This window comes from Leptinotarsa decemlineata, unplaced genomic scaffold, assembly GCF_025532065.1.
Source record: "Leptinotarsa decemlineata unplaced genomic scaffold, Ldec_3_MD MMD2_tig00003348_RagTag_RagTag, whole genome shotgun sequence".
Lineage (NCBI taxonomy): Eukaryota > Metazoa > Arthropoda > Insecta > Coleoptera > Chrysomelidae > Leptinotarsa > Leptinotarsa decemlineata.
Window position 1 is genome coordinate 3,976,663 of NW_027412588.1, and position 21,142 is coordinate 3,997,804.

Consider the following 21,142-nt stretch of genomic DNA (forward strand, 5'->3'; position numbering starts at 1 on the left):
TCGTGTAATTCAATGTTTATATGAAAGTATTGATTGATTCCTTCCTCCCTTTCTTTGGAAGATTCCCTCATCCCCTTTTTTTGTATTAAGATGGAGTAGTAGAAAGCCAAAAACTTTCTTTCCCAAATTATTTTTTAAGGTTATGTTGAAATTCCATGCCAAACTTCAGTTGAACTATCAGCTGTTCCAATCAGAAATTTCAAATTAATCAGAAACCAATATTTACCAGACATGCGCGTTGTCAACGATTTACAAACAGTTGGAAATCTGTTTGTGACTCAAGGTTGGAACGAACCTTATATAATCAGGGATTGTCCATTTTATAAGGAGCAGCGATAACTGTCTGAATATATTCATCTACTGTTTTCATTGTAGTTACCAATTGAAACAGAACTCAAAAACAAAGTATTCATGATTCAACAACACGGAGCAAAGTTTAAACCCACCACAGGTCTCATCAGTGATGTTGGGCTGAACCGTTGAACCAAACCAGTGTAACTCAATCTTTCTTCATCACTCATGTCGCATCGGTGTGTGGGGCAGCTTGAATTCATTTTATCGCGTGACAGTTTTCAATTTGCGATAACTTATATTTTAGATTATCATTTTAAATTACATGTTGTAAAGGAAAACTATAATTTGCATAAAATGCTCAATGTAACTAACATATTTGATTTGATGAGGATTAGTATCGTAGTAGCTTTTCGATTATCATATTATATGTTACCACTATTTCAAACATGATGATGGCTATATAGTGAGCTACCCTTGAAAGATAAACATATACGATGGCGAACTTTTCTGAATACATTTCTTCCAACTTTCTGAGGAGTTTTACAAAATTATAAAAACAGCTTTGTTTGGGTTTTTGATGTACTGAAAAATAAATGAACCTGTTTCAACATACTTATTAAACATTACCTAATAATTTGATTTTTATAGTGGTGGATAACGTACCTAGTGGAAAGATTTTTTAATCGAGAATGGGTGCTGAACGATGTATCATATATGTACAAAATTTTTAACTTACCCAAAATTTTTGAAAAATTTCATTTCTTCTTCCAATTCATCATTCGTTTGTTCTCAGGAAAAACCACCCACTCTATCTAACTGTTGATCAATATTTCACTGTTAGAATTTGAAGTCTTTTCTCAAATTCTCATAAAATTTCCAAAATAACTCTATTAGTTGATGATTTGAAATTTAGATTAATCATTTTTTCGATTCATATTATGATCATTAGTGATATTGATGAGCGTATTGATAGAACAAATATTTCATTTCATTTACCGTTTGAACTTCGAGTTTTTTCATTTTTATTCCCGAGTTTTCATTTTTCTACAATAGCTGCTAATTGAGTGATTCATTCGCGTCACAAGCAAGTTCGAAATACAGCTGTATTTTCCTAATAGTCTCGAATCGACACAAACTAGTTACTTCGTCGGACAACATGATATTTCTTGGAAACCCAATGAATGTTTAGTCTTGATTTGAAACCCGTCTCAACATTTCACTAAGTGATATCGTTGGTATAGTTGTCCCAAAAATCACTTCACACTCACACAGAATACTAAAAATGTATCCAAATGATGCAATAATAAATACATTGCTAAGCTAAGATCACTACCCATCAGTGGTGTGACGGTAATGGGTAAAAATTTATGTTCCAGGGTGGAATAAACACTATGAACAGAAACATAACTTTTAAAGATTCGACCAGAATCAAATATGGCTATGTAATTTTTTATGGATATTTCTTCAGAGGTATGATTTGTTTGCATCTTTCTTTCAGAAACAAAACTGTTTTACCTCGAAATCTATTAGCCTTCAAAAATAAGAGCAGAGTGAAACATTTGTGAGTATGTGTTTGATTTGAATATTTGGTATCGTAGACTATTTAACTTTTGAGAAAAGAGTTGACTTGTTTTCTAAATACTAATATAGTAGTGAGATGAGATGATTTAGTTTATACTCGTATAGTATTGTAGTAATGTAGTTAAATCTCAGAAATGTTTTGAACGATATATTAGGTTTGGCATATTTATGAATGTTTGTTCACTATTCATTTGTGCATAAACAAATATATTGATGTCACAAAAAAGTCATTTTGAATACTTCAAAATCGATTATTACAAATTTTTGTCACGCAAAACTGTTACCTAATGACTCTTTGATCATTGCTATCACCACAACAGAAACGAAATTGTTAGGTACACGTTCAGTAGATGAAGGTCTAAATTAGCCGACGCATTGGAAGTGTGTTTAATAATGCCTATTTCTCTGGTAAACGAATGAAAACAACTTCGAAAATAGACAGTTTGCTAGGCATTTATTATGCCATGACATGATACATTAACCTTGACATTTATGACGTGAGGCCGATCCAGAAAATTATCAATGGATTTGTATCCCAAAATCGTTTACTGAGATACATTTTCAATTTGAATTTTCGACTCAGTTGACTACATATTTTCAGGGAAAATAAAATTCTCACAGTGCCTGCTGTATACGTTTTTTGATATTTGCTAGAATATAGCAGATTGTGCAGATGTTTTCTCAAAATTCAGTTTAGCTTTAGATTCATATTTTCGTTTTCAATTTCTCGCCTTAGCAATGGCAACCAGGTATGTTCCGTTTTTACAGAGCTCTCTGAAATATACTCATTAGGTACTTGCTGAAAGAACATTTATGGGAATACTTATGATGCACTGTTTGGAACCTTTGGTGTAGTAATGAATATTACTGGAGTTTTTTTTTCCAACACCAAATCGTTATTTTTAACACCTCGACACGTATTTCGATCACCAAGTGATCATCTTCAGTTTTAATTTTCCTCTTTGAAGATGATCACTTGGTGATCGAAACACGTGTCGAGGTGTTAAAAATAACGATTTGGTGTTGGGAAAAAACTCCAGTAATATTCATATATGGGGATTGCATGTTCAGACTTCCATTGTCTAATATAAAATAAATTGATTTGAAATTCTTGAGAGAATCTTTAAAAAATTGAAAAAATTAACCGAAAAATAACAATTTCATTAAACAAAAAACAAATTACACAGAAATGACATACAAGCAATAACCAAAAAAATTAAAACATTGAAATATTAATACAAGCTGAAAATTAAAATATTAAAAATATTATTAACAAGAAATGAAAATTAAAAATTGAAAGATTCCAAACCAAGTTACGTCACGACGTTCCGATTGTTAGTAACCACAATCGTGTTCGGGTGATAACTGGACTTCGAGATCTGACTACTCATATACGCGGCTTCTTTGAATTTTCTCCTAAACCAGTGTTCCTCCTTGTGGATGATTTCAGCTTGAGCCCACTTGATGTTATGTTGATGAGTCCAAACATGCTCTGCTATTCCGGATTTGCTGGTTTCTCCTCTCTGTGTGTGTTTCTTGTACTCAGCAATGCGAACCTCTCAGTTTCACCAATGTATGATATATGGGGATTCTTCGAGTTGTCTCATTTTTTAATGATGTTCCTTGGTGACAAGTTTTTTTTCAATACATCTCATTGCGCGGTCACCAGATTATTTTAGAGTATTTTATAATATGCTCCGCGATCTCCAATCCTGTTATTTATCTTCTCTTCCTCTCTTCACATGCCACAGGAACAAAGTATGTGTATTCGTTTTCTCAACCGTATTTTTGTGGCAAACCGGAAACATGCAGTATGACGTTGTGAGGTATGTGTGTCTACAAACTTCATTGAGAGCTCTTTCTACAAATAGTACCGAATACGCATCGTCCTTCAAAATCGATTCAATAATAGTAATTTCCTCTTCCATATTACAAACTGAATTGTAAACTGTTTTCAATTCAAATAATTTAAGAAAGCGTTGATATCATCGGGGTTATGGTCTCAGATAGCGAATACTTCATCGACATATCTCCACCATATCTTTGGACCATTCTAGTAAGTGTCGATTGTACGTGGACTGTTGAAAAAATTAGGAGTATATTCAAATTTCCCGGGCTAAGTACATTCGATTCACGATTTATTAGTTCCAGAGTAACCCCTGTGATAAAAAGGTCTGTTAAGCAAAACACAATAAGAAAAGGTGAGTTATTCTAAATCCAATATGGCAGACCACTCAAGATGGCGGACTAGTTATTTTTTCATGCACACTCATGATATAGATATGAACTGAAAGAGTTCGCTGGAAAAAATACGAAAAACTAAATAATGTCACTTCAAATGTAATAAAAAAAAACTCAACAATTTTATGATTTGTAGTGAAAATCATACAACTGTATTGATTAGTTTTTTAATATGGATTTTCATCAAGTATCATCAAGTATTCATCAATCAAAAGTAATATGTTGGACAGCGAAACATGCGCTCCTGTGATATGTTTTTATGCGCTCCTGTGATATGGATATTAAATTAAGGGAGTCAAGGAAAAAGAATCAAAATGATGGAAAACAAGATAAACGCCATTCCATGTTTGAAGGGATATAATGCGGTGAAGATTAGGGATAGTATGGTAATGAACTAACAAATATTGAAAGCATCGACCATACAACAATGCCGCATTAAATGAAATGAATAGTATAAATGAAATTTTCAAGTGATAACTAATTAGTTATCTTTTTTCAAAACAAGCTTTCAGATAGATAATCAAGAATACAATATTTACCTTAATATGAGAAATTCAAAGAAAAAAATAGCTTTTTTCACATAATAGATTTATGGATTTAATTTTGAGTTCAAATTTCTTCTTTTCAGAACTAGTAAATAAGAGTTTGTTCTTGAAATATTTTTTGCTGATAATATATTTTTTAATAATTTGAGATCATCATGAAAAATAAGAATTATCACTTCTTATGTTGTTATACCACTTGTATTTGTAACTAACGTTACTGCAGTTTCGTCCTATACAGACATTGTCAAATGCCTACTCACCAATCTGCCTACTCACCAGGTCTCTCTAAGGTCTCATTCTGCCTACTCCTTGAATTGAACTGAAGATATATACCTATTGAGGTACTGGGTATATACTGAGGTATCGATGGGTATATCGGCTACCGCCGATATGAATACCACCAAACACACATCGATACCTCAGTTGAATCTAAAGAGTAGGCAGATTGAGACCTTGGAGAGAACTCACGAACTCTTGACGAGACCTGGGGACTAGGCAGATTGAGGCCCCGGCGCCAAGTCACATCAATTTCCTGAAAATGGTTCCAAAATGGGTTCTTCTTGTGGTGTTTTTATATGGTTTCGCTTGCGTAAGTTGTATGGATTTGTTACCTGTTTTTCTATCTGAGGGTTGTTGATGACTTTTGGTAGTTCTCCTAACTGTTCTTCTACCTGAGGGTTGTTAATGGCTTCTGGCGGTTCTCCTACCTGCGATGGTTCATTATCAATTTGTGATTGTCTTTGGTGGTTGTTTTTAATTATTGTTTTCCAAATCCTTGGGATGTTTAGTGAGTCATCCCTTTTGTTGATGAGGCCTTGCTTTTCGATTTCGATAGCTTCCCTGATTTGTCGAATTCTTGGGTTTTGCACCTGTGTATATATATATATATATATATATATATATATATATAGAGAGATTTTATCGAGTATGCATGATATAAATCAAAAATCAAACAATTTGTGGACACAACACTCAAAAAAGGGGGGCAAACCGCGGACACCCCCCCTTTTTTGAATATATATTTATACTTTTATCTTTTTATATTTTACCTTTTATATATATATATATATATATATATATATATATATATATATATATATATATATATATATATATATATATATTTAACGTCTAAGTGTGTAAGCAAATGTGTGAGGTGAATACATGTTTGAAAAAATGGAAATGTTTAGACTTTTGTCAGTTTGTTTATATATTTTTCATATTTAATGTATTTTTATCCTCGTCTTACCACTTCGAAACAAGTATTAAGTATTCATGAATGGTGTGATAACATTATAAGAAAATAAGAAAAATCACATTCATTCATGAATTACATGTTTTTTTATGGTATCCAGATTTTTACTGAAGAGCCCTAAGGCAAGTGTCTTACGACGAAACATCGATGTCTACCAGTGAGGATGATAGTGTTCCATGGGAGTGAAAATGTTTACCTTTCATTTAGTGTATTGTGTATAAATTCTATGAATGATATCTGATTCAGTTCCATAATGAATGTTTGGAATACAAACTGAATAGAGAAAAGTGTTTTTTGTATAATGCAATGTTCATATAAAAGTGGTTGTTTCCAAAGAATTCTTTCGTGTAAAATCATTGTTCATATAAAAGTAACTGTTTCAAGAGGGCGTTTTCTTCCAGTTTGTGTTAAAGTTACTTCTGTGCATGATCTACACATATATAGAGTTTCTTCTTTTGAAATTGATTGCTTCCTTCCTTTCTTTGGAAGATTCCCACATTTCTTTGTATCAAGATGGAGTAGTAGAAAGCCAAAACTCACATTAATTTCTCATTTCTCCATTTTTTAAATGTTATCAATTTGTAAAGCGGATGGTTTGAAGGGACTCTCTAATATGAACGTTTATTTGAACACCCCGGCGATAACTCCAATATTGGGAAAAGTTGAGCGTCATGTTTAAATCAAACTTTATTGTGCATGCCTTTGAGCTGGTAATGAATCTTCTCGAGGGGAGACCATTCGTTTTAGGTCAAACATGTAGTGGATGGAATGAATATGTATATCATCTCCAACATCCATGTAAACCAGACCCGGTTCATATATCTAAGATTAGTAAATCAAAATTAATTTATACATGAAGTTGCATATTATGTTTCTGCCTTGAACAGTCTCTGGCAAACCTAAATGAGATATGACCTGGCTAGGAGTTTCTAATTTCCAAAACTGGGTGTGTTTTATCATTATCAAAATAGTTGCATCGAATGTTTGAGTATCTACTTATCAGAAAGAAAAATATAATTTTCATAATGTTTTTTCGCTTCAGTCTAAAGGTAACAATTTAAAAATTATAATCGATGATGCATAATAAAAATGAAAATTGATGGATAAAACAAGTTTGAAATCTCAATACTTGATACAATAATACTTTACGAATAGATTTTAACGTTTTATTAAACAAGTTGTTGTTTTCTTTTGCTCCGTTGTTTATTTTCAAGTGACTTTCACAGTAGAATATCATTTTTGAAATCAGAATATTTCTAGGAAAATGTATTCTCTAGGAAAACTTTCAAAATTTTTTTTTGTTCGATAATGGAGAAATAGAAAGCCAAACATTTTTTCCCAAAAACTCTCTCAAAATATACACATTTCAATTTGAAAAAAATTCATATGGCACTCGAAAATGAAATGTTTTGCTACGGACCCCAATTCCATAGAAGATCATCGCCAACGCATAAGTAGCTGAGTGCCGAAACATAATACCCGATATACTACAAATAAGAATGTTTGCACAGATTTGAAAAAAATCACTATTATTGTACCTGTGGAAGAAAATGGGTCACAATCTGTTTGGTAGCCGAGTGGTTCGACATGGGTGCTTTGTCACTCAGCCAATCGGCCGATGTGTGAGTCGGTGGTTCAAGCCCCAGTCTAAACGTTCGTTTTTCACTTGTTATCGTCCAACCCGTGTTAGAAATCACACGTTAAAAGGTAAGACCTCGTTAGTTCTTAGCTCGCACAAGTTTTGCCTTCTGAGGGTTATAGTTCGTAGAAGCGCGACAGCTGGCTAATGGAAAAACATATTTAAATATATATTTTAAACAACTTCAAAATGTGATTGGTTTTATTAAAAATGAAACGAAGTAGAACAATCAATCAAACTTTGACTGTCAGCCATACAATGCAACTTCATACAACTTTATCAATGAACACTTCGAAATACACGTCAATTATATCGCATCAAATTTGGCATATTTGTTGTAACTTCATTTGTTTTCAAAGCTTCCTTGGTTTGGTATTGCTTTCGAATGATTTACATTTCAAATATTTCCCAAAATCAGGGGTGTATTTTAGGTATAGTAGTATACAAAAATAATAGAATAGTGTATGGTTGTCATTTGAAAAAATCGTGTTTCATCAGTTTTCTTGATGTTGTGTTTTAGGTGGAAATTTCGACCACCCTGTAAATTATTTTCTAAAATTCGATAGACCTGTTCATGACTTGATGCTTAAGGTGTGATTCTGTGAAATTTCACATTTTCAACTGTTACTGTCTTATGAGTTATGATTTTTTCGGAATGGTGCTGTAACTGTCAAATTTTTCAGAAAAAAATCAATATCTCGAAAACTAACAAATTTAGTTATAGGCAGTGTTATACAAAGTGGGCCTAAAATGTGCTGAGGATGATACAGGGTGTTCCATTTGAAATAAGGAAGTTGCCCTAAACTTCCAGTATAACGAGACCGGAAGTTGAAAATATTTTAGTTGAGAAGGCCATTTTGTAAAACCCACTACCACAAAATTTCAAGTTTTGATTTTGAATCGTTCTCCATTCTCGTTGCCTTATAAAATAAATAAATATATATATATATATATATATATATATATATATATATATATATATATATATATATATATATATATATATATATATATATGATGTGTTGTTCTTCCGGGTGTTCATCCGTTGGGTACTATTCGATAGTCGACGTTTCGCCATCATCTCAGATGGAATTATCAAGACGAGTTACTGCTTCGCTTCGAGAGGTGTAACTGATGTTAGGTTCTTCATGTGGTGTTTTTATATGGTTTCGCTTGCGTAAGTTGTATGGATTTGTTACCTGTTTTCCTACCTGACGGTTGTTGATGGCTTTTGGTATATATATATATATATATATATATATATATATATATATATATATATATATATATATATATATATATATATATATATATATATTTTTGGGTCAGTGAGAGCACTGTTCCGATATTAAAAAAAATACCACGATTTCAAAGTTCGTTTGACGCAATGTTTGCAACCTGGTTAACAAAGGTTTGAATTTATCGCGTGCCTCTAAGTTATAGTACATGATAATTTAGATGTCCTGAATATGCTGGAGTAAAGAAAAGCAGATTTCATAAAAATGATGTGGTGACACAAAACGATCATTACTAGTACAATCACATTGGATATGTAGAAAGTCCAAAAGAAATGGAGTGTGGACGTGTCTTGTGAACTCCACAATGGATAACAGAATAAGTTCAACAGGACCACGATTTCAAGAATCTCTGCTGAACGCCTTGTTTGAACTACTAGGATAACCAATGATGATATGTCAGCAAGATGATGCTCCTCCTCATAATTCGCACATGGTTACTCGACACATTAATAATTCACACGCTCAGATATGGATAGGAAACTGAAATCCAAGATGTTGTCTAGCCCGTTTCCCTGATATTATTCGAGTACAATCTCTATGGGGTTGTCTGAAAGAAACTGTATGCCAGATATCTTCAGTAGATTGAGGGGATCTCAAGAATTGAATATGTCGTGTATGCCATATCATCACACCAGCTCTAATTACATTGACCTACACTAGGTGATTCATGGGTAGGTATAAAGCTTGTGTGAAAATTCGATAATATTTTGAAGAATTTGTAAATTTTCTGTATTTAATGTAGGTCAATGGAATGTTTGAGATATTTAGTAAGAAATAACTGTTCAGAGCATTTCTAATAAACAATTGGGGTTAGTTTCTCAAAAACTGTCAGGGTTACAACAGTATCAAAGATGAATTTAGAAGGTCATATTGATTTCCTTCGAAACCGCCTTTTTTCTTTCTTATATTACAAATATCGAATATATCTCTTGTTGACTAAATTCTTGAACACCCTGTATATATAATGAAGAGACAAACCCCTCACCTCCCTTTCATGTTGCAGGCTATCAAGTGATGTTTGTAATGTTTGGATCTCCAATCAGGTTAGAATCGACCAACCTCAAGGTGTGCTTGAGGGTGGAAGTTTTCATAACATTAAATTCTATCTGATTTCTATTATTTCGAAGCGAATTTTTTTCCAGATTTTCATTGAGATATGAAATCTTCTATTATCTCGTCAGATGTGCATTTGCACTGAATATATTATCGGGGGATTTTCACTCAACAGTTTACAAAACGGCGAAACCTATTTCACTTAACAATAATTTGTTCAGGAGTGTTCCATACTAACTTGATCACTACATCGGGCTGTTTATAAATTATAGAAATTTGAAACATACTGACTATAACTACCTAAATAATACATTTTCTTGTGAAATCTATAGCGGCACGAAAACCGATTGCTGGCATGGCGACGCATGTCGTAGCGACGGGTCGCCATGTACAAGCGACTATGCGATCTCTTCCCACTAGTTCGGTGTTACGATATCTCTCTCGCCACACTGAGCTCGGATACCTATAGTGTATTCAGTTGTGTTCACTACAGTATACATAACCTGTGTTTTACTAAATAAATAATTTTTAAAGATAATTAAAAATAGAATATGTCTGACAGTAATAATTTAGAAAGTGAAAGTGAGCAGCCTCCTCCAAAAAAAAAGCAAAATCACACTATCAAGTCATCAGTAAGTTGATTATGTTTGAAGGTGGTTGACAATGTTTCGTGGTGTATTTCATCAGTTCGGACATCATTGTCTAATATAATATAAATTGATTTGAAATTCCTGAAAGAATCTGTAAAAATTAAAAAGATTAACCAAAAAATAATAATTTCAACAGTTTTTTGTTTAATAAAATTGTTATTTTTTGGTTAATCTTTTTAATTTTTTACAGATTCTTTCAGAGATTTCAAATCAATTTATATTATATTAGACAATGGAAGTTCGAACTGATGAAATAAGTTGATTATATTTTTATATTTTATAATTGAAATGTGCATTTTTCTGTGCATTGAGCCTGCATATACAGTGCATTTCTTTAATGCCTCTCCTTTTTAAGTTTTGAACGGGTCAACTCAGAGAATTTAAATTTGGAATAATGAAATTGATGCATGAATACTTTATTTTGAAGTGAAATTGACAGATGAAACTTTCGAAATAAAGACTGGGCGCCATCTGGGAAAAAAAATTAAATGAAAAGGTGGGTCTTGTGACACATCATTTTGAAGCTCTTAACGAATACTTCACAACCCTAGAATATGAAGTCAATATCATCACCTACTACAAAATGGCGGAACATTTAATAATTTCCTGAAGACAAACACATTAATATCGATATTTCTAGAAATATTCCTTTTTATCTGCAATATGGCAATTCCAACAACCCGATAAGGTTTGTCAAGTTAATTTTTGTTTATAAAAACAGTACGACATTGTCAGTACGACAATGAACATCATTGTTCAGTTAGATTCTCTTTAATTTTTCGGTTTTTCCAATATCCAGAAAAAATTAACGTTTGGGCCGGAATATCGGGAAACCATATTGTAGGACCTCCATTTATTGATCAAAATTCAACAGGGGAACTGTATTTGAATTTGTTGGAAACTACTATTGACCCTCTCTAGTCACCGAAATCGTCGAAGCGAATCCTGATGAATTCAATATGGATATTTTATTTCAACAAATTGGAGCACCACCACATCACTCCAGACAAGTAAGAAACTATTTGGATACTACTTTTCCCGGTCGTTGGATTAGCCAGGTTCTACAGAATAGCCAGCCCGCTTGCCAGATTTGACACCTTTGGACTTTTTTTATGGGGTTATTCGAAGCAAAAGGTGTACGAAACTGAACCTGCTTTAATATTGGATATACGGCAGAGAATAATGAATATTAATATTTGTAGAGATATTGACGTTACTGTGTTCGAAAATGTTCGGCGTGAAATATCGGATAGGCTGTTCATATGTCAAGAAGCTGAAGGCTACCATTTCGAGCATCTTCTGAACTGATCTCAGGTTTATTACGTCATATTATGTAGTTAAACGTCTATGTATTCAGGTAATTATTAAATGTTCCGCCATTTTGTAGTAGGTGAAGGTATTGACTCATATTCCAGGGTTGTGAAGTATTCGTCAGAAGCTTCAAAATGATGTATTACAAGACCCCCTTTCCATTTAATTTTTTTCCCAGATGGCGCCCAGTCGGCATCTTGAAAGTTTCATATGTCAATTTCACTTCAGAATAAAGTATTCATGCATTTATTGCATTATCCCGAATTTCAATTTTTTGAGTTGACCCCTTCAAAAAATTAAAGGGGGGACACTACAGAAATCACTGCATTTGGTCTGTCTCAAGGGTCAGTAAATATAAATACTAGATACTCTCTTGGTAGATTGAAATTTACACAATTTCCATAGCATATAATATTTTTGACTGAATAATTATTAATTGTAATTATATTCTTATGAAAAATAATGCACTGAAACAATTGCTTGTTGAATAAATTTCATAAAGACTAACAGAATTGTGAAAAAAAATAATTAATACAGTTTATTGTATGATTTTCACTTTGAAAGGTTTAACAAAAACCGCAGTTTTTGTAATTAGTTTTAATATGAATTTTCAACAAGTATCGGCCAGTTCTATTCAATTATTGACAGAATTGTATTTCAAATTCAGCTGAAGGCGAGTAGCGCATTTGTTATTAACAGGAACATCAAAAAAGCAATTAATTATTGTTCTAATGCTGGTGGAAGTTATATTGAAAAATTTATTATTGATATTGTCAATTCAAGATCGTTAGTAATATATTGCAATAACTTGAGTTTACTAGTGTATTGAAGCCACGCATACATTCTTTTTATAAACATTTCAGTACCCAACAATCATTACAGAAGTCACAAAATATAATTATTGATGTCTTACATCTGCCAGGTGTTCCGTAATGGCTGACAATTTTTTCACCCTTCTAGGAAGGAACTCAATAAATTAGACATATGATAATAAAAAAAAACTACTTGAGTCCTCATATTACCTTACTTAAATATACTCCAATTACCAATTTAGTCATCGAGCAACTACTTCGAATTCACCAATCTAAGTATTCTAAAAGACAATATACTTTTTTTTCCTCGTTTGCATGCCCAATACAAAATTTTGAGAGAACTACTAATCATCAATTTAAAAACTCATTAGTCAGGTAGTGAACGCCATTATGATTCACATTACTATAATAATATATAAGAAGCACGATGTAAAAATTGAGTAAATTAGTATTGAACAAACCTGGGACAGCTATATATGGTATAGTAAAACACGTGTCGCAGTTGTGTAAACTGTTGATTGAAAATATCAGGATAAAGTGTTTTTTGAATACATTATAATGAATTTTTATCGAGTATTGGCTAGTTTAATTACATATCTCCTTATCATTACATATAATCGCTAGTTATGCCATCGACAGATGACATAATTTGAACAATGAAGATTGTGATGCTGATATATTTCCCATAATTTTTTCTACAGCTGAAAATTACCGTTATTCTCTTTCATTTTACCAGTATTTTTGTATTTTTCGTGGATGAATAGTCAAAAAAATAAATCCATATTGGGAAATATTAACATTTTTTAAATATGAACTATATTTTGCCAACATTCACATATCAAAATCAAAAAATATTTCTATCATCAGTAACGCGATTTTATCAAGGATTTTCTCTTGGGGGGATCTTCTCTCGGGAATTCACACAACTCATCAAACAAACTCAAATCAAAAATTGAAAAACTTGTATTGGCTGCCGCATATAGTGAACGACAGTGACAGCAAATCAAGCAATCTCTCAAAATTTTTATTTTCCAACAAAACGACAAGTTTTCGCCATGAGTTATCAAGACAGGATACCGCATTATTTTTGTTTCTAACCTATCGAAATGTCACTTTTCATGTTCTACGCCTATTCCTCTTCCTACTCTCTTTCACTCATCACATAAATATTTATGAAACGTCTGTTCGATTCCCCATTACAGATTCATTTTCCACCTCAATCGTCGTGACATTTCTATAGATAGAAATATTCCTCGAATACACTTTCCCTTTTGTATTTCGGCATGGTTAGAGTGGTAGATCTACAGGGAATAATAATGCGATAATAATTATTCCACGAGTTCCGATGAAAACGATGTATAAGCTGAAATTCTTTTGGAATGTATTAAGGACCATTAAATTTGCAAAATTTTTGCAAAATTGTTCACCTTCACAGAAAGTTATGATTGAGATTGTCATTCGAGTAATTTACAATTTGAGTCAAGTTACGTAATCAAATAGTTTGAAAGTTATTAACCATGTATTGAAACAAAAAGTCTGGTTCGTTTTTTGCGAATATGTTGAAGAAAAGGTTCACCTCTCCAAAACTAGAATCAATAGTTATCGTTTCAATTGGGCGGTAGAGAGGGTAAAAACGAAGGTTTTGGCTCACTCTTGCGACGCCGGATTCGAGGGCTTCATCAAAAAATATTTCTACCCATTAAATAAGAATATTGATTAATAATGATAAAAGCTACATGAATAAAAAAATCTCTTTAAAATATGTTTTTCCCTTAACCAACTGTCGCACCTCTACGAACGACAACCCTTAGAAGTCGAAACTTGTGCGAGCTAAGGACTAACGAGGTTTTACCTTTCAACGTGTGATTCCTAACATGGGTTGGACGATAGCAAGTGAAAATCGATCGTTCAGCCTGGGGCTTGAACCACCATCCAACACGGCGGTCGATTTGAGTGAGTGAACAAAGCACCCACGTCGAACCGACCGGCTACCGACTGATTCCTTTTTAATGTTCTGATTGTTTGATTTTTTTTTATAAACAAATGCCCTGTTTTAGAGATACTAAAGAAGTCTTTGGAAAATTATATTAATAAATGCAAATAATCATTTAAGAAAAAATCGTTTCTAGATGTTTTTACATAAAAAAATTGTTATTAAGGTACAATATTTCATTTTTACCACTCATTCATATTCCGTTTGTTCTGTTCTTTTTTTTGCTCGATGAACAATTTTTTATTAACGAATAAATTTGATCACTTATAGACACGCCCGAAGAACCTAACCTAACCTAACTTCTTTTTTGTTTACAGCCAAGATATTTTCTGAACTCCCCAAAGAATAACCTATTGATTTTGTATGATCAATATGATCTATTACTGTTAAAAATACTATAAAAGTCAACAAATTCACTGATCTGCAGATTTTGAGATCAGTATATATCAGATATTTTTGATATTTTGCTATGTTTTGTCTATGGGCCGCCAGTAGTAACTGAAATTTTCACTCAACTCAACATTTTCAGCTTATATATAAAATGTTACGAGACCCGTGAACTTAGCAAACTTTTTATCAAAGTTGGGTGATGTACCTGATCGATTGTCTTCGGAAAATCGATATACACGACATTGAGAATTGTAATCTCATTTTTGACAATGAAAAAAAGTTTTTTATCAAGAAATTGATAGAAATATTTTCCCAAAAATGTTTTCGATCTGAAAATTGTGATATTCTCCGTTTTGATGAGATAAACCAGACTGAAGTGACATGTTGTATTGTATGACACGTATTGTTACTGATGAGTATGGTTGCTAGTTAATACTGTTATATTAACATAATTAATGTTAATCACATATGTATACACACATATCTATACATGCGATTCGAGAATCACAAGGTATACAAATAATTTTTCAGTTCTAGAGAGAGAAACCCATTTACAAGTGTTTGTCGGACAATGATAACAGCGTTATCGAGCCAGAAGGAAATTTTAATTTATATGTGAATGATATCTAATTCAATTCTATAACGAATGTTTGGAATACAAACTCAATAGAGAAAAGTGTTTCTGTATAATTCAGTGTTCATATAAAAGTTTCGAAAGAATGTTTCTTTCGTGTAATTGAATGCTTATATGAAACTAGTTTTTTCGAAAGGGTTTTTTTCTTTTATAGCTTGTGTCTGAGAGTTATTTCTTTGCATATTTATATAGGGTTAACTTTTGTGAAATTGATTATTTCCCCCCTTTCTTTGGAAGATTCCCACATTTTTTTGTATCAAGATGGAGAAGTAGAAAGCCAAAACCTTTTTTCCCAAAAATTTATCTCTCCTAAAAATATACTCCTTTCAACTTGAATAAAATATCATTTAGTGTATATCCCATCTTGGCATAGTGAGTATCAACTTTTCAATACAGTAGAGTTTATAGTTTCAACCTTGAAGCGTGCCTATTTTTTCAAATTTGTATTTGTTTCTGTGAAACTGTATTGTTATTCTCAGTGTATACAGCTTTCTCAAGTCTAGTATTTTTGTTCTTCATATATTTTGTCTAATGAAAATGATATGGTTTTTGAAGGATGATGTTTAAAATATGTCTTTGAATAATTTCTAGGTTCCAGGCATGGCATCATGATATCATAGTATAAACTCAAATATTTCATTTGGTACAGGATAACTCTGAGTCTATCAGAAACAACAATTGAACGCTGTATTGCTGACTTCAAACATGGTCGTAGAGACACCGATGATGCAGAACGCAGTGGACGTCTAAATGAGGCAGTAACACCAGAATACATAAAAAATTCTATAAAATCGTTTTGAACGATCGAAAAATGAAGTTGCGTGAGTTAGCTGACATTGTAAAGATATTAAAAGAACGTATTGCAGTTATATTGCACAAGATTTTCACCATAAGAAAGCTCTGTTCAATGGATGAAATGGATGCATCACTTCACTCCGGAATCAAAACGATTGTCATATGAGTTGATCAAACAATGGCAAAATTGCCTAAATTGGGCTTCGAATTGCTCCAGCGACTTTTTTCTATTCGCAGACCTCAAAAAAATGCTCGCCGGTAAGAAATTTCGCTCGAATGAAGATGTTATTGCTGAATCAGAGGCCTATTTTGAGGCAAATGATAAATCGTTGAAATTTTAGGGCAGCGCTGGAATTATTGTGTGGCTCTTGATGAAAATTACGTTGATGAATAAAGCAATTTTTGGACAAAACAAAACGTGTTTTCTCTCAGGCCCGGAACTTTTCAGCCCATGTGTTATATCCCATCTTAGGTGAGGGACATTAATAAGCCTGCCTAAATATTTCATTTTTACTGGGAAATATATTTTCATAGGTTTGTTTTTATAAACTGTAATTGCAAGTGTTTCATAATCAGGAAGGTACTTCGTGTAGACAGCAAATGCCATGAAGTGAGTTTTGCTGTAATTGATTATTAATAACCAACCATTTAGCTATTTTAGAAAAGTAGTTTTGCACTACTTCTTTCAAAGTATTCGGCAAAGTATCCCCTGATGAGGAAAAAAGGTGATCCTGTGATCCCGATTCCTTCTAGTACTTCCAGCAGCTGGCAGCAGACTGTTTGTGTTATTGTGTTGTTTATATTATTTTGACTGACTTTTATAATATAGTTACATGTAGTTTTTTACATTTATACGTTTTTTACTTTTTGAACTTTACATTTTCTTTGTTTATTAGGCATTAATTTCTTTCAATTGTACTTTTCAATCAAAGAAATAAATATTATTATTATTGTTATGACTTACGGTTTCAAATATACATATACTTGGTGTTATGGTTGCAATGTTGCTGCCAATTCCGTTGATTTAAGATGAAATTACACCTAGTGCCGATTTTTCTTTTGAAACCAAATAGTCTTTCTGAGATTATGTTGTTTTTTCTATATATATATATATTTGATTATAGCTGTTTCTGCAGGAATTTGATACAAGTGATATGAGACGATTGTTTGTCATATATTCTTTTTCTCCAGTTTTGTAGATCGTAGTGATAATAATAATCTTAAAAGCAACTGGATATATTCCTTGATTGTTGTTCCACTATCTATTGTAAAATTTCCTTTGATGTTGTCTCACTCTGGATGCTTTTTATTTTTGAGGTTTTTGATTATTTCTATAATTTCGGTTTCGGTTGCATCTAGTAAGATAAATAAGTTGAATTTTTGAGTTGTAGGAAAGTTGTAATTGTTTCGGTTTTTCAGAATTCAATTTTTCAAATTTTCACCATGGCTGAAAAATTCTTAAAAGTGTTGGCAATTGATTGCCTCTAGCACTGTAATGAAAATTCTCGCATTGTTTTTTATTTTACTAGTCTCAGTTTCGTTTTTTCTTCTATTTGCAATATCGTTTACAGATTTCCAGAGAGTTTTAGGATCTGTTTCGTTTGTTTCAAGTTGTTATTGATGATATTTTCAACGTTTGGATTTTGTCTATGAAGTTGTGAATTTTCTCCGTCTGATTTAATCAAAGACTTTGTAATTCGAAAATTTCTCTTTATCTGTTATTTTTTGAGTTTGATTTCGTTAGTACCTACTTTATGTATTTATTTTTTGTATTTTTCCAATAAATTGGTTAGTTGCTCAATTCACATTTTGTGAAGAGTACATTTCTAACCAGTCTTGTTTCATTGCATTTATGTGCAGTTCATGTGAATGATGTATACTTGTTCATACTTTCATATTTGTTCATACTTTCATTAATCCTAAAATAGGTCTCCACCTATTTTAGGATTAATAATTTGTATTATGGTGAAGTGATCAGTTACATCGGTTTCAAGGACGAAGGATTTATATTTGAATTTTTCAGCGGTGTCACTAATAAAACAGTGAACCATGCAGGTTCGTGAATTATCACATACTCTTGTATACTCATTTATTTAGGACAGAAATTTACAAGTAAACACAGTATTCATATAACTATTCGAAAATTTGAATATCAACGTTAATGTAACAATGCATATATGTATATTATTGTGATCGGTTTTTTTTCTGATTGATTCGGCCGTACCTCGATTATACTTCATTTGAAAAATATCACAATAACATTTATTCGTCTTCAAAAGGTTTAATTATGGGAAATCCGTCGAGCTCCTCAGTTGCGGAAATTTTCATGGATAACCTACAGAAGTCTATTTTTGAACATCCTTTTATTAAGTATTTCTTGTTTTGGCATCTATATGTGGTTGACGTTTTGATATGTTTCACAGGTACTTCTCGTAGGTAGTAGACAATAATTGTCTTCTACTAATTATTAGTATAGATATTTTTCATGAGGATATCAACAAAATTCATAAAAACATTGAATTCACTATTGAAGTAGAGGCAGACAATTCAAACTCAATTAATTTGTTGGACTTAACAATCAGTAGAATGAACAACAAACATGATTTTTCAATTTATCACAAACGGATATTACATACGGATATTACTATTTATTGCGTTTCTATTCATTCTTATCAACACAAAACAGCATCTTATAATAGCATGATTCACATTAGTCAATGTTCCTCTATCAATAGATAATTTTAGTGAAGACCTCTATGATTGAGCAAATTGCAGTAAACAACGGATTTAAAGCTGCAGATAATCAAAAATATGAAACTTCAACATGTTTTGGAAAAACAACAGAAAAAGTGGCTTCATTTTTTAAAAAAGAAGGTATTCAAATTACTTATAGAACAGGTTATACGTTGGGAAAGAAGATTTCGAAAATTTAACACAGAAAATAAAGGTTTGAAGTTGAATCGTTTGGAAGCAATGGATATTAATAAACTAAAAATTCAAACATTCAAATGAATGACTAACTGGATTTGAATAAATCACCATTTTCATAAATCAATGCAGTATTATTATTGATGAAGAAATGAATGATATGCTATAGGTAATTATAACTGAGGATGGACCTTAGGTATATAAAAGTTGTGAAGATACTTTAGGTAATTATATTCGAGTAAGTACCTGATTAGATAGTATTAATTGTGATTACGTGGGGTGAATAAATATAAGAGTGAAGGATGAACTTTTAATACCTTTTCACTACGAAAAAGCTATTGTGTTAGCCAAATATGTGCTATTTTTTCAAATAAAGTTTGTGGCGAACAAAACGTGAAGTGTAGTTTATGAAAAGATCGGTGTTTCGTTGAACATGTGATAATAATAATGCTTCTATTGAAAGGTTAGTCAGTGCAGGAGGTACTAACCCAACTTACCAAATGGTGGAATTCAACATTTGCACATGATAATTCAAGGCAGAAATTACTCTTTGATCCAACCCAAGGAGTTGCCAGTATTATATGCTATGTTAATTCAATATATGTAGACATATAAAGAATAACAAGTCACACATAGACAAGGATAACAGATCAGGTTTTGAAGTTTTCAACTGAGAAAGACCTGAAATAAATTATCGATACTCACCAAATACGTTGTATTTATTGTGTTACGTTTCACATTCAATTTTTCTATACAGGGTGTTTATTAAACATGCGGCAAAACATTAAGGAACTATTCTTTGAACTATTTTAAGAATATTTTGTCCTGTGATGATTTTTGATAGGGCGCTCTCTTTCGAAGATACGGGGCGAAAAAGAATTTCGAAGATAAAAATTTTGGTCATTTTTAAATTATTAACGTAGCCGAAATAAAAGTATAGCGTACTACTACGCTGGATCCACCAAGTAATAAAAAATCTAACAATTCCGTTGGTACCTATCAACAGCATTCTGATTACTACAAACGGTTGAAGACATTCAATTTGCTGGGTTTAACGCCATCGGAAACGATTCTGGTGTTTTTGAAAGAGTTCGGAAGTCGATGAGGAGAAGATTGGATTCTTGAATCCGAGCAGGGGTAGTCATTTTCAACAGTTCTTGTAGATTAAGAAACATTACATGTAATTTTTGGTAATAAATTGTTATTGTCGAAATTCTTTTTCTTCGAAACAAAGCACCCTATCAAAAATCATCAAAGAACAAAATATCCTTAGAATAGTCCCTTAAAATTTTGCCGCGTGTTCAATAAACACCCTGTATATTTCATGCTACGGAGACTTGTTAACGTTTCAATACAACTAAGTTTCGATCAAGTACATGTTTTTTCTATTTTTCAACCATTTTCTCCTTTATTTCATATAAAGATTTGTTTGGGTTGGACTTGGCACAGTGCTGGAATATATTTTCCAGATACTCTCTATTGTTTTTTTTTCATTGAAGAGTTATGTATAAAATATTAATATAGTACTTAGTGGTGGTATAAGTGAATAACATGCGTGAAGTGATACAACTGTTTTTCTTACTTTCTTGCATACTTTTCATGACGTTAATGTAACGATTGTTACCACTCTTGAAGTTTCTATAATATTTTGTATGTACTTTGATGAACACATTATTTAAGTTATGTTCATTCTACAACCAAAATTGGGTCCATAATTTTCCAA

The 21,142-nt window shown here is 32.1% G+C and overlaps 1 protein-coding gene across 10 annotated transcripts in view; it reads left to right on the forward strand.

The window, feature by feature from the left end:
* Fdl (fused lobes) overlaps positions 1-21,142 on the forward strand; it is a 245,990-nt gene that overhangs the window by 211,454 nt on the left and 13,394 nt on the right. For 9 of the 10 annotated variants that reach the window (XM_074178118.1, XM_074178113.1, XM_074178115.1 and 6 more), the window contains one exon: positions 1,793-1,855. The exons of the other annotated variant lie outside the window; for it this stretch is intronic. In XM_074178118.1, the coding sequence (XP_074034219.1) occupies positions 1,793-1,855 (63 nt within the window). The remainder of the gene's footprint in view (positions 1-1,792; positions 1,856-21,142) is intronic. 10 annotated transcript variants of the gene reach the window in all.